At 47.5% G+C, this 13,365-nt stretch overlaps 2 protein-coding genes across 25 annotated transcripts in view; both read left to right on the top strand.

Annotated features, from left to right (window-relative positions):
- The window catches only part of MTM1 (myotubularin 1), a 100,691-nt gene extending 98,662 nt beyond the window's left edge, over positions 1–2,029 (top strand). For 9 of the 18 annotated variants that reach the window (XM_081564627.1, XM_081564629.1, XM_081564634.1 and 6 more), the window contains one exon: positions 336–2,029. In XM_081564627.1, the coding sequence (XP_081420753.1) occupies positions 336–500 (165 nt within the window). In that variant the 3' untranslated portion in view covers positions 501–2,029. Of the gene's footprint in view, positions 1–332 lie in introns of all 18 variants that reach the window. The other 9 variants (XM_081564624.1, XM_081564623.1, XM_081564633.1 and 6 more) reach the window with 1 other exon arrangement.
- A 5,946-nt stretch (positions 2,030–7,975) lies between these two features.
- The window catches only part of MTMR1 (myotubularin related protein 1), a 60,019-nt gene continuing 54,629 nt past the window's right edge, over positions 7,976–13,365 (top strand). For 5 of the 7 annotated variants that reach the window (XM_081564608.1, XM_081564604.1, XM_081564605.1 and 2 more), the window contains exon 1: positions 7,976–8,287. In XM_081564608.1, coding sequence (XP_081420734.1) covers positions 8,121–8,287 — 167 coding nt within the window. In that variant the 5' untranslated portion in view covers positions 7,976–8,120. The remainder of the gene's footprint in view (positions 8,288–13,365) is intronic. The other 2 variants (XM_081564609.1, XM_081564610.1) reach the window with 2 other exon arrangements.

Here is a 13,365-nt window from a genome sequence, read left to right as displayed (position 1 = left end):
AGCCTGAGAAGGGTTGTTGCCTCTCAGAGGACAGTGGGGACAGGTGACACAGCAGCCCGGACCTATGCCTGGATAGATGCATTTTAAAAAGATGGCGACACATGTGTGTGGAACTGTGTGTGTAAGTTATTTCTTGGTGGCAGATAGCTGGATATCTTTTTATTATCATGAATCTTTGTGCTTTTCTGTATTTGCAAATTGTGCAGTATTGAAGGAAATGATGTCTATTAACCCCCAATGACAGGGCTTGTTCAGAAAGCAGCCGCCACAGCAGATGGGGGCACAGGTGTGTCTTGGTGGCAGAAAGCACTCACATCTTTCCTTCTGTCCAGCAGCCAAACCCAGTGGAGCAGCGTTACATGGAACTCTTGGCCCTGCGCGATGAGTACATCAAGCGCCTTGACGAGTTGCAGCTTGCCAACTCTGCCAAGCTTTCCGATCCCTCGGCCTCACCTTCTAGCCCTTCACAAATGATGCCCCATGTGCAGACTCACTTCTAATAAAGAAAAAAGTGGACTTTTCATTCGGGGCCTCTGTACAAAGTAGGTTAAACTATTTGCCTCCATTTAGAACTTGAACTAACATAATCTTAAACTCTTGAATATGTGCCTTCTAGAATACATATTGCAAGAAAACTACAGTGTCTACACAGCAATTGGAAGAAAGGAGTCCAGATGGGGTTTTGGAAAATCCTGATACCTTCCAAAAGTGGTTTTTGAAAGATAATATTTAAATCATATTTACCTCCTCAACCTCTTCAGAAATACTATGTGTACAATATGTACTTTGTGGGCCTCATTGGAACAACAACATTTTTAACTAAAGGGGGAAAATGTATGTTTATGAGATGGATTTTCCTCAGACTGCTTATAATAGTTGCTTTGGGTGATCTAAAATGAACCTAAATGTGAAAGATGTGTGTTCCTGCCAAAATCAAATTGAGCTCAGCTTCTGAGGCATAATCCAAAAACAAGGTGTTTAAATAATTGCCAGATTTCACACCATTATATGTGTGATGACTTGAGAAATAGCTGTGTGGATGAATTTTCCATTATTTTGAAATTTTGGAATACGAAGTATTTTCCCCTAATTTCCAAGAGAAGCATATTTTTATATTAAAAAAAAACACGATAGGGCCCAGTTAAATATGATTTGATTATTTTTAACATTGCCACTTCTGTTTCCTAAGTTCTTTCATGAGCTTGCCTAGAATTCTGACCTGTTTTCAGGTGGTGGAAAGCCCTTCTCTAGCACTGTTTGAAGATGTCAGATGCGTTATGCTGCTTACGTGAATGTTTTCGCAAACGTTGCTCTAGTCAAACTAGCTTATCTGCCAAAGTGTCGGGCTGACCATCTTGGATGTGTGAGCTGTCACTAGAGCAGCAGCCTCCGAAATAAAAGCCGCAGATGTACATTTGTTGAGCGTATTGTTGAAAGTATGGTGTTTATGAATTTCAATTTCAATGGTGTTTGACACCCTTTCCCACCCAGGAGTGCATAAAAACTGGTTCTACAAATTTTTACTTGAAGTACCCAGCGGTTTGCTTTTTCAGGTTTTTTTCTTTTTTTGTAGTATTAAATGCAATTTCAGATGCAGTTCTATTTGATATCTGAACTAATTCATTTAGTCAGTATATTTGTAAAAGTTAAGGCTAGAGTTAAAAAGCAATTAATGTGTTTTACAATGATTTGTAAAGGTCTATTTATAGCTAATATGGTTTTGTTTTCAATGAATTAAGAGAGATTAAATATATCTTTGTAAATTATTTTATGTCATAGCTTAATGGTTTACCAAATAAGACATCTCAAATGCAGTAGTATAAATGTATAAATTTTGTATGTATAAGAAATTTTATTAGTCTCTTGCTTTTTGTAAACGCTGTAAATATTTCATAAATTAACAAAGTGTCACTCCATAAAAAGAAAAAAAAGCTAATACTAATAGCTGAAAGGATTTTGTGAAATTTCATGACAACTGTTTCATGGCAATAATGACTAAAGACCTGCTGTAATAAATATATTAACTAAACATCGCACTCTATTCCCAGGGCTGTAACTGTAGTGTATGTGTCTTAAATGTGCATGTTGCCCATCTTATTTGCTTTTCCTGGATCTACTTCACATGCTTTTTATCTTACTAGCAACCTTGTATAGGGCTCTCCCCAAATCCCAACAATATTGGAAATTTAAGTACATTAACAACGCAGATTTTAAGCCACAGCTGCCTTTATTTTGGGCTTCCCTGGTGGCTCAGACAGCAAAGAATCCGCCTGCAATGCAAGAGACCTGGGTTTGATCCCTGGGTGGGGAAGATCCCTTGGAGGAGGGCATGGCAACCCACTCCAGTATTCTTGCCTGGTGAATCCCCATGGACAGAGGAGCCTGACAGCCTATAGTCCACGGGGTTGCAAAGAGTTGGACACAACTGAGTGACTAAGCACAGCACAGCACAATGACCTGTGTTTTTTAAAATTTATTTTGTTAAGTATACTTGATTTACAATGTTGTATTAATTTCTGCTGTATGGCAAAGTGATTCAGTTATATATACATATTATTTTTCCTATTCTTTGGAATTATGGTGTATCATGGTTATTGAATATTGTTTCCTGTCCTATACAATAGGACCTTGTTGTTTATCCCTTCTATATATAGCAGTTTGCATCTGCGAATCCCAAACTCCCACTCCCATCTCTCCCCCACTCCCCTGCCCCTTGGCCACCACAAGTCTGTTCTCTATGTCAAACCACAGCTGTCTTTATTAACGTAAGGATAGCTTTTACAAGAGTTCTGGGCTGCAGAGATGTGAGACTTTAGACTCTGGATGGAGAATGTAGCAGTCGATATTAAGGGAGATTGAGAGACTGAAATAAGTCATATTCAAAGTCTCTTTAGGTAAGAAATATGAAAATTCTTCAGGTGCTGCCAACTGGAAATTGTTTATCTATGCGTGTGCTAAGAATACTAAATAGTTATAATAGTTCACTTACCATTTAAAAAATCTGAATAGGACTCTTAAAAGAGTAAGTGTCTCATTTAAAACTATGAAGAGGTTTACTCATAGAACTCTGCAGGTTCTTCTTCAGGCACGGCTGTGTTTCACCCTCACTGCACTCTCATGGCCACGCAGTGTTCTCTTGTCCCTGTTGTTCAACTGAGGAGAGCACTGTGGATGCAGGGCTTCTTCACCCATGTGCTCAAAGTTCCGGAGCATTGAAACAGATGTATGCAGGCACCAAACTGAATGCTACCTCTCTTGGATTCCCACTGAATAGCTTTAGCTCTGCCTTCTGGATGAAATAGAATAAACTCTTCCTGGGGCAGCCCTTCAAGTAATTGGAATCATACATATTTTTGATAATGTAACAGGTTTTCTCTAACTATAGTCATGGTATTTCTGATCTATTTGTGATAAGACAGCGAAGCTCCTCCTTATGCTTTTGGGGTAGAATGATACTCAAAAGTTGGAAAATCCATTGACCAATATCTCCTTACTTGCAGTCCTCTCTACAGAACACAGCTGTCAGTCATGTGCACAGCTCATGTGGCTTTTGGGAGCTTTAGGCAAAGGGGTGTGTGTGTGTGTGTGCTAAATCACTTCAGTTGTGTTCGATTCTGTGCAACCCCAGGGACTGTACCTCACCAAGCTTCTCTGTCCATGGAATTCTCCAGGCAAGAATACTGGAGTGGGTAGCCATTTCCTTCTCCAGGGGAATCTTCCTGACCCAGGGATCAAACCCATGTCTCTTAAATCTCCTGTGTTGGCAAGCGGGTTCTTTACCACTAGGGCCACCTGGCAGGACTATTATAAAGGGAATGTTCTTAAAACACAGGGATTTATTACAGAGTATATACACCTAGGACTAGAGGATGTAGTTACTGATGGCTATTAAAGTAAATTCTGGGGACACTAAAAGGAAAGAAATGTATGCAGCAAATAAGAACATGAGGATTAGTACATTCAAGGGAAAACCTAATGGTTGAAATAGATTGCAGTTGAATTCTTCTAGGTTCACAGAATCTCTAAAGCATACTGCCAGACAGAATACCAATTTCTCTGAAGTGAGTCTGATACTCTGACATTGATTGGTAGATTTATAACTTAAAGAATTATTAATAAAGTATTTTGTGTTTAACGCATCTGGAAGATGAAAGATCAGCAAAACAAAGTATTTTCATTTTCTTATGAGGCTTAGATTCAGATATGGATTATTCCTTATTTGCAATAATTTGTCCTTTAAAAGCAAAGGTAATAATGTTTTAAACCACATAGGATAGCTAAAATGTTTAGTATTTAACCTATGTAGGGTAGCCAAGATGTTTAGACATGACCATTAAGACATAGCAGTTTGTTTTCCTAGTAGCTGCAGACAACATAGCTTATTCCTTTACAATGGTTATCATGTATGTGCTTTTGAAATGGACTGTTCCACAGTGCAGCCCACATAAATTACAAAAGAAGGTTGTTTGTCTCATTTCGGGTGCTTTATGTCACAAACACGTATTAGAAAGAACCCAGTTCGGGCCTTGTGGGGACCTGGGTTTCTGTCTGGGCTGTGGACCTGCTCCTTGGATAGAAGACGTGAGGTCCTACCAGCCCCCAGATGGCATGGATCCAGAGGCCTGCAAGGAGGCCTTAGCGTCCATCTGCTCAGTGAGGGTAGGGACTGCTCATGCTTGAAGATTCCTTACAAGTCACACAGCCCTTTTCAGAAACACACTTTCATCACCTAGCACATACAATATTTATGGCACAGGAGGGCATTGGTCCCATGTATTCGTTTCCCGTTTCCACTGTGAGAAATCACCACAAACTTAGTGGTGATTTATTATCTTCCACACACATTTCTTCTCTCACAGTTCTGGAGGTCAGAGGGCTGAAGTTAGCCTCCCTGGCCTAAAGTCAAGGTGTCACCAGGGCTGTGTTCCTCTGGCCACTCTAGGGGAGAGTCCTTGCCTTGCCTCTTCCAGCCTCTAGTGGCCACCTTCCTCCGGCGACTAATACCCAGTGCCTTCAAATCTCTCAACTCTGACTCTTCCGCCTCCCTTGTTGACATGTAAAGGACCCCGGTGGTTTTATTAGGCCCCTCTGGATGAGCTAGGCCACTCTCCCTGCCTCAGAGTCAGAGAATCAGCAACCTTCATGCCCCCTTGCTGTGTAAGGTAACATGGACAAGGTTCTAGGTATTAGCAAGCTGTGATGCTGCTACACAGCCCAGTCCCTGGTGGCAGGTGGCAGGTGGGTCTGCAAGCCTTGAGAGGTCAGACACACTCTCCTGTTACTAGCTCCACAGTGATTCACAATTGGGTAAATGAGTAGCTCAATTCATTTAGTTACATTGCAGGCGAAATTTAGACTTCAAGTTGCCTCTGACTTTATTCCCTATTTCTATCCTCGCGTCTCTCCAACTCCCTTGGCCCGTGAATGGAAGAAAGGGAGCTAAGTATCAGGGGCATATGTGCCAAACTTGGTACTATCTAGCTTCCCCACAACATAAAATTGAAAGGGTTGCTTTTTAAGGGTCTTTTAAAAATCGTTTTAGAGGTGGGACAGAGAACCAGAAGTGTTTTATTTTTTTTTTTAAGACAATATTTTATTTGTCTGGCTGCACCACACAGCATGCAGGATCTTAGTTCCCCAACCAGGGATTGAACCCATGGCCCTTGCAGTGGAAGCGTGGAGTCTTAGCCATTGTACCATGAGGAAAGTCCAAGACAATATTTTAGAAAGTATTTATCAACAAATACTGTCTCCTATGACCCAGACCTGTGTCAGCTGACCTTTGTTGGGAAACAAAAATGAATAAAACAGTGGCCTCCTTCCAGGAGTTTCTGGCTTAGTGGGAAGACAGTCCAGTTAACTGGTAATTCCCATGTGGGGTGCAACCTGCTTTAATAGAGGCAGATGGGGGGGTGCTTTGGGGCCAAGATGGGGAGTCAAGGAGGAATTTCTTGGGAATTCAGTCAAGAGTCTTCTTAGTTAAGTAGGAGCTTGGTCATATCAGGGAAATGTACATTCAAACCACAGTGATACCCCCCCCCACCCACGTGTTGGCAAACCTTTGAAAAGTCTGGCAATCCCAAGCATTGACCAGGTGGGCCAATGGGAACTCTCACAGACTGCTTTGAAGATGATTGGCATTATCTGGTAAATATTAATATTAATCTAGTAACACACTTTTGTCCTAGGCTTCTTTAGGAACTCTCACAAATAACTTTAAAAATAAAATGAACACACAGTTAAAAAAAAAAAAGCAAAGATAGAAAGCCCTCAGTGGGAACCAACAGAAACAACAGACAGCAGGAGAGGACCTGTCGGGCTGCAGATCACTCAGGTCGTCAGGTACAAGCAGTGGTGTGCTGAATGGATTCCTCTTTGGCCTAATTCTCCTTGAAGAGTATGGGGTTTAGGATATGTTTAAAATGTCACCATTTTCTTCCTGACAAAGCTCAGAGCAGATAGGACGCCCATACCTCCTTTTAACAAAGTACTGGACTGAAAGTGGGTGTCTTAGCTCAGGTTGCCATAACAAAATATCAGAGACTGGGTGCCTTAAACAATGAGCATTTATTTTCTTACAGTTCTGGAGTCTGGAAAGTCCCAAGATCAAGATTCTGGCAAGGTTGAGATCATTGGGAGAGCCTTTTTCCTGGCTTGCAGAGAGCTGCTTTCACACTATGTTCTCAAATGGGCTTTCCTCAGTGCCTCCTTTCAGGGAGAGTCCAAGCTTTCTGCTATCTTTCCTTAGAAAGGCACTAATCCAAACATTTCAGGGCCCCAGCCTTATGACCTAATCACCTCCCAAAGGCCTCATCTCCAAATACCTCAGTACCAATTTGATGGTTAGGGCTTCAACATATAAATGGTGGAGGTAGGGGGAGAGACACAAACATTCCATCTTTAATACTGGGTTAAACATTTGATTTAATAATTTTGGAAAACCAGAAGCCTGCAAGAGGTGGGTCTCCAGTATATCTGGAAATCTGCCCTTCCTTCCTCCTAACTCTTCTCATCCTTTCACCCCAGGCTCATCCCCTCTTGGGTGTTAGGGTTTCAAGCATCATTTTCTCACAGTTCAGTTGGAAGTTATCAAGGTGAGAGGGCAGGATGGGTTTGGGATAGGAACTAATAACTCCTTGTCTACAGGTCTGCCTTTTGTCAGAATGCAAACTATTGCCTTTATATTTCACTGGCCAGATTTTGGTCACAGGTCATACCCAGGGCAATCACAGGCAAAGGGCAATAGCCATCATTCTCACCCCCAACTAAATCAGGGGTGGGTAACAGGCGGTGAGCTCGTTGGATATGCAAACCCTAATAGAATGGGCAGGAAAATAAATATAAAGCAGGAATCAAATATCCTAAATGCCTGTATCATCAGCTATGGACTTGATTTCCACAAGCTGTGATTTAGCCGACAGAAGTTACACGTTGCTGTTAATATAAACCGAGGGCGGATGTTCCGAGGGTGGCATCAGAACACTTGGTTGCCCTACAGATGGCGGGGAGGTGGCTTTGTGGGGGCGTGGGAAGGCGACTAAGAACGGAGTGTGGGGAGGTTGCTAAAATGTATGGGATTGCTCGGGGTTGGAGATGTCAAGACCAGGGAGGCTCACGGGGCATTGGGGCTTCTCCCACCGCAAAATTTTTCTAAGGAAGGAAAACTGATGGAAAACAAATCGTACTGAATACCTGAATTACTCTAAACTTTTTTTCTTCTTTAACCCTGCATCGCTGTAGCCCATCTAGGGGTTTCCCGAGCAAAGCACGTTCTGCCTAAGTCGTGGGTCGATTTTGACCCCAAGTGGCTTGGGACGTGTCCGCGTCGCCCGGGCCTCACCCTGCCGGCCGACGGGCCGGTGGCCCAGGTGGGGCTCGGGCGAGGCTGGGGGTAGGAGGCTGGGGACGGGGCTCCGGGTCGCGCGCCGCCCTCCCCGCCCCCCACACCCCACGCGCGCGGCCTTGTGGGTAACGCGGGGCGCCAGGTGACAGCTAATGGCGGCGGCCGTCTGAGCCGGGCGGGCGGCAGATCGGGGCCGCCGGAGGCGCGCGGCCGGACCTTCCGGAGCGCTGCTCCCCTCCCGATTGCGGCTTCCCCGCGGCGGCGGGCTCGACGCGCCATGGAGAGGCCAGCGGGGGCGGCGGCGGCGGCGGCGGCGGCGGCGGCGGCGGGCTGCGAGAGCGGCGGGGGCCTGGGCCCGGGACCAGCGGGCGGCAGGAGGCCCCCTCGGGTCGCGGGGGGCCCCGCCGTCGGCTCCCGGCAGCCCAGCGTGGAGACTCTGGACAGGTAAGCGGGGCCCGGCCGCCCCCACCCCGCGCCCCGACTCCCGAGGGCCCCGCGCGAGGCCCGGCCGCCCCTTCCCTGCGCGCCGGCCTGAGGCCGAGCCGGGGCGTCCACCTCCCGACTCCCCTCCCCGTCCCCTCCGGAGCCCCGCGAACCCCTGCCTGGTCGCTGGTCCCACACCTGGCTCGTTTTCGCCGCTCGCCGGAGCTTCCTAGCACCCTGAGGGGCTTCGCAGCTGTCAAACCGCGTTCCAGGCGGCCTCCTACTGCACCTGGGAGCCGCCTCGGCGGCCGGTAGCCGGCCACGAATCCTTTAGGAGGCAATTTCATTACGGCGTCCCTTTTTTCGCATGACCTTGCCTCGAGTGATCTCAAGATCCAAATCCCGCCGCCGCTGCTTGGGGGCTTTGATGTGGGGGTTGGGAGGGGGCACTGGGGGGCGGAACCCCGCGGGTGTCGGAGCTGGCGTAGATGGAGGCAAAGATACCCTCATTTCGATGGAAAACTTCAAAACTGCTCCTGATGCAAGAACACATCAGCGTTTACTTTCAGTTCTTCACACTTTGGAGGGACCAGTTCATTGTTTTCACAAACACGTAAGCCCACTGCTTCTTAGGCAGCCAGTTAGAAACATAAACCGACCAGATCTAACTGGGAGGGCCACCTTGACCCTCTGAGGATAAGAGTTGGGTGACCCCATCTCCTGGAGTATGTAGCTTTCCCTCATCTTGGGCATTTCGCTGACACTAGAGTGCAGTTAGGCATCCCAGTCAAAAGCCCCTAGGACAGTTTCAGATGTTGGTTCCTGCCTCAGTCACTCCAGTGAGCTAAACTTTTGGGAGTTTCTAAAGGCATAGGAACAACAAGAAACACTCCCTTTGTGTAATTACAATACATTTTAATAGTCATTACCCAAGTGGTCAGCTTCTCTGAAAACTAATCACAGCTAAGACAGTGTGCGGAATGGTCAGGGTTGCACCATCTTTAGATATTCTATGATGTATGAGTGCTTGGAGAATCAGAGAATAATGGCAGACGGCTTTTGCACTCTGGCTTAACATCTAGTGGAGAATGCAAATAAAACAGCCATTGAAACCAAATGTGATAAGTGCCAGGGTGGAGGTGTGCTTGGAATCACTCTTGATGGCGTGTGCATGGAAATCATCTGAGAAGCTATTTAAGAACTCCAGGTGGCCAGACCTCCCTTCTGAGGCTTCTCATTCAGGAGGTTTGGGTGAGGCCTAGGTGTTAGAATTTTTCAAAAAGGTTCTACCGCCTCAGTTGTGATCCACTGCACTAGGGTACCCAGAGGTGGGGTATTCACTTCGTTTTTAGTGGTAGGGACAGACAGGGTGCACTGTTTGGCCACCGGAGTGGAACGTGTGTCATCCTGGCTGTAATGCTGGATGTGGGGAACGGGTAGTAAAGGCCTGTGGGAAGGCAGGGGCTAGATCCTGACGGGGCCTGTGTGCCTTCCAAGGAGCCATGGCTTTGTCCTCTAGGCCAGTGCTTCTCCACACAGCTCTGTAGAGCCCGAGTCAGAATCACCTCTAGTGCTTGATTCAAATGCAGACTCTTGGGTCCCACCCTAAATCTGATCCACCACCTCCTGGGTAGAGCCTGAAATTCTGCATTTTTAACAACCACCCTAGCTACAAGTAGGGTGGACTGTGTGGTCTCTTTGGCCCCAGATGGTACAGGGTACTGGTCGGGCCAGTGAGATTATCAGTAGCGTCCTTCTGCAACTCACACTGGTGTCCTGGTTTGGAAAAGGAATTATATGGTCACCTAGTTACGGGGGTCACAAGAGGAGTTCCATCAGGGGAGCTACAGGATGGCCTCTGCATTTGAGAACAAGTGCCATGAGGTAGTGTTGTGAAGGGACTGGAGGCAGGGTGGTCTCATTGAGTTAGGTTAAGTAGGTTCTGGAAATGCTTCTCTCTCAGTCATTTATTCTGTGAATACGAGAGCCTGCTCTATGTCTGGCACAGAGGATACAGCTGGGAACACGCACACACAAATCCCTGCCCTCGCGGGTCATCTTTAGTGGGAGAAAGAGACCAAAGAGCAAGTCACATGTGTTCTGTTAGATGGTGATAGGTGTGAGGGGACAAGAGTCATCCGGGAGGGATAGGAAGTGGCTGGGGTGTGCACTCTTGGCAGTGCTGGGAGTGTTGTGTAGGGTGGTCAGGGAAAGCCTTTCGGAGAGAAGTGGCATTTCAGTAGCACCCCTGAAGAGGGATCTAGTCATGCACATAGCTGGGCGACAACACTCTAGGCTGAGGCCTGTGCTTGCAGCCATGGGCAATGAGCCATGTGTTCAAGGGTCAACTTGGAGAGCCGTGTCACCAGCACAGAGGGCGCTGGGGAGACTCAGCAGAGGACAAAGTCAGAGAGGTCACGGGGCCACAGACAGTGGACAGTCGTGGCGAGCCAGTGGGTGGCGTGGAACAGAGGGGGGGGCGACACCTGGTGTAGATTTCAGTAAGCTCTCCACGGCCGCTGTGCAGATGACAGACCGGAAGGGGAAGGAGTTGAATCAGAGAGTCTAGCAGGTGGGAGGCTGTTGCAGTCATCAGAATGAGAGAGGATGGTGGCTGTGAGTGAAGCCGCGGGCTGGAGGAAGGGAGAAGTGGTCAGGCTCAAGATATCATCTGAAGGACGTCTGCAGGGTAGAGCCAGCAGGGTTTGCTGCAGGTTGGCAATTGGCTAGGAGAGGAGGAGAACTGAGGAGAGTTCCAGTGTCTTTGGCTTGCGGGAGATGGTGTGGCCGAGATGGAGAAGCCTCTAAGTGGAACAGGGTTAGGAAGTTAGCAGGCGCTCAACCTGGATGCTGCTGCTGCTGCTGCTGCTGCTGCTGCTAAGTCGCTTCAGTCGTGTCCGACTCTGTGTGACCCCATAGACGGCAGCCCATCAGGCTGCACCGTCCCTGGGATTCTCCAGGCAAGAATACTGGAGTGGATTGCCATTTCCTTCTCCAGTGCATGAAAGGGAAAAGTGAAAGTGAAGTTGCTCAGTCGTGTCCGACTCTTAGCGACCCCATGGACTGTAGCCTACCAGGCTCCTCCGTCCATGGGATTTTCCAGGCAAGAGTACTGGAGTGGGGTGCCATTGCCTTCTCCGCTCAACCTGGATAGAACAGCAATAAGATGTCAGCTGGATGTCCCAGAGCAGATGTCAAAGAGGCAGTTGGTTTGTTTAAGCCTGGAGTTTAGGGGTGGTGTCTTGGTTGGAGACCTGAATTTGGGAGTCACTGGCATAGAGGTGGAGCTTAAATTCATGAGGCAGGAGAACCCGGAGGGAGGTGGAATAGGAGTGGGCAAGGTGCCTTCTCGTGATATTTAGCAGATAAGAGTGACAAGACTTGAGCATTCAGATGTGAGAGTGAAAAGGAGTATGGGCCTTAAGGTAAATGTCAGCTTTGAAGTCTGAGGTCCCTGGGTGAGGTTCTGCTTTTCCCTGACTTAGGAAACGTGAGGGTGGAGGAACAGGTTGCAGGCTGGGTGACTGAGGCTGGTTTAGACACGTGGAGCCGACAGGGTTTCTGGGACTGACTAGTGGAGCTGTCCCACGGGATCCTGGGCCTCTGGATCGAGAGCATCCAGGCTGGGGAAGCAAAGCTGGGGACCCCCAGGCTGCAGGTGGCTGTTGTCACCAGGAGCATGCAGGGAGATTGCACTGAGCAAAGAACAGAGACAGGAGAGGAAACGTGGCCTTCTCAGTCGTGTCCTCGTGCCCAGAGTAGACCCTGGCTCTGCACGTGTGGCTCAGCCGTGGACTGTGGGCCCTCCTCTCTCTTCTGAATGCTGTACTTCTCTAAATGCTGACAAAGCTGTGGGCCTGCAAGAGGATGTGGCTTGCTCAAGCTGGTGACAGAAACAGGACCCGGATCCAGGCCTCCTGTCTGCCAGTCCACCATACCACACTGTTCATAACTCTATTGCCCAGGATGCTTCTGGTTGCAGGTACAAAAACCACAAATCATTCTAGCTCCGGCTGGGAAGGAAATGTCTTGGCTCCATCACTGCTGCAGACAGGGGGAAAGATGGCCACGGGCATGTTTACAGCCAGAGTTGCAAGCACTGTGGTTGGGGCTCCCCATCTCTTTTTTTTTTTCTTATCTTACTCTTTATCTCTGTGGGTTCCTCAAGGTGGTGGGGTGGGAATGGCCTCCAGCAGCACTGGGGCTGGGCACACCTCTGATCCAATGGGAAAGCTTGGGATTGGCCTGGTGACCTGGGTGTGGGTGGGAAGGGGGGGGTGTCGCCTTCCTCCTCCTGCTGATGAAATGGGGAGGAGCAATTTCCTACAGTTCTCAGAGGCATCCTTATCAGAAGGAAGGAGAAAGGATACTTGGCAGAGGGTAACAGCAGCCCTCCCACCCCCGTGGTGGGTGAACAGGCAGGTTCCTACTGTTACATTTGCTATCAGGGGTGGGTGCTGATGGAAAAAAGGGCAGCATGCCAAGAGAACTATGATAAAACCAGGCAATAAAGGTGACTTAGCCTTTAAAAGGAGACTAATCTCCCTCCCTTTCCCCGCCTCCTTCCTCTTAAGTTATTAATTGTGGTAAATAGGCTCTTAGAGTATGATAGGAATGTCTACCCATTCAGTGAATATTCTGACTTATATTTCTAGCCCCACAGACAACCACTGGGCTGTCTTGGTCAGAGAATGTAATTTAGATCACTGGTAGAGCATGTCAAGTGTCTTTATTTTACTATTTAGGTTATTTTACATACTGCCTAGGGATTCCAGGTTTTTCTGTCCTTCCAATACACGAGTGTGGATTTCATTAGTGATGAGATTTTCAAAGGTCTGAAACATTCTTCACAGTGAAAGCTACCTGTGAGGTAAACTCTCATAAGTATCTTATGCCCTTTAACTTGATTTCTTCAGTGCTTTCATGAGTTGAGAGAGGAGCCTGGCCTCTGGGGGCCATTTTTAATTCCCTCAGTGCCTAGATTGCTGACATGGTCCTTTAGGTCAGGTGAGAACAGCCTGACCACTTACCAATGACGGGACCTTGGTCAAACACTAGAGCCTTAGTTTTCTCCTCTGTAAGGCAAGTCACTTGTGAGC

Source organism: Giraffa tippelskirchi, chromosome X (assembly GCF_054371585.1).
Source record: "Giraffa tippelskirchi isolate mGirTip1 chromosome X, T2T-mGirTip1v1.2.pri, whole genome shotgun sequence".
Lineage (NCBI taxonomy): Eukaryota > Metazoa > Chordata > Mammalia > Artiodactyla > Giraffidae > Giraffa > Giraffa tippelskirchi.
Note: the sequence above shows the minus strand (reverse complement) of the source record. Positions and strands in the feature narration are given on the sequence as shown.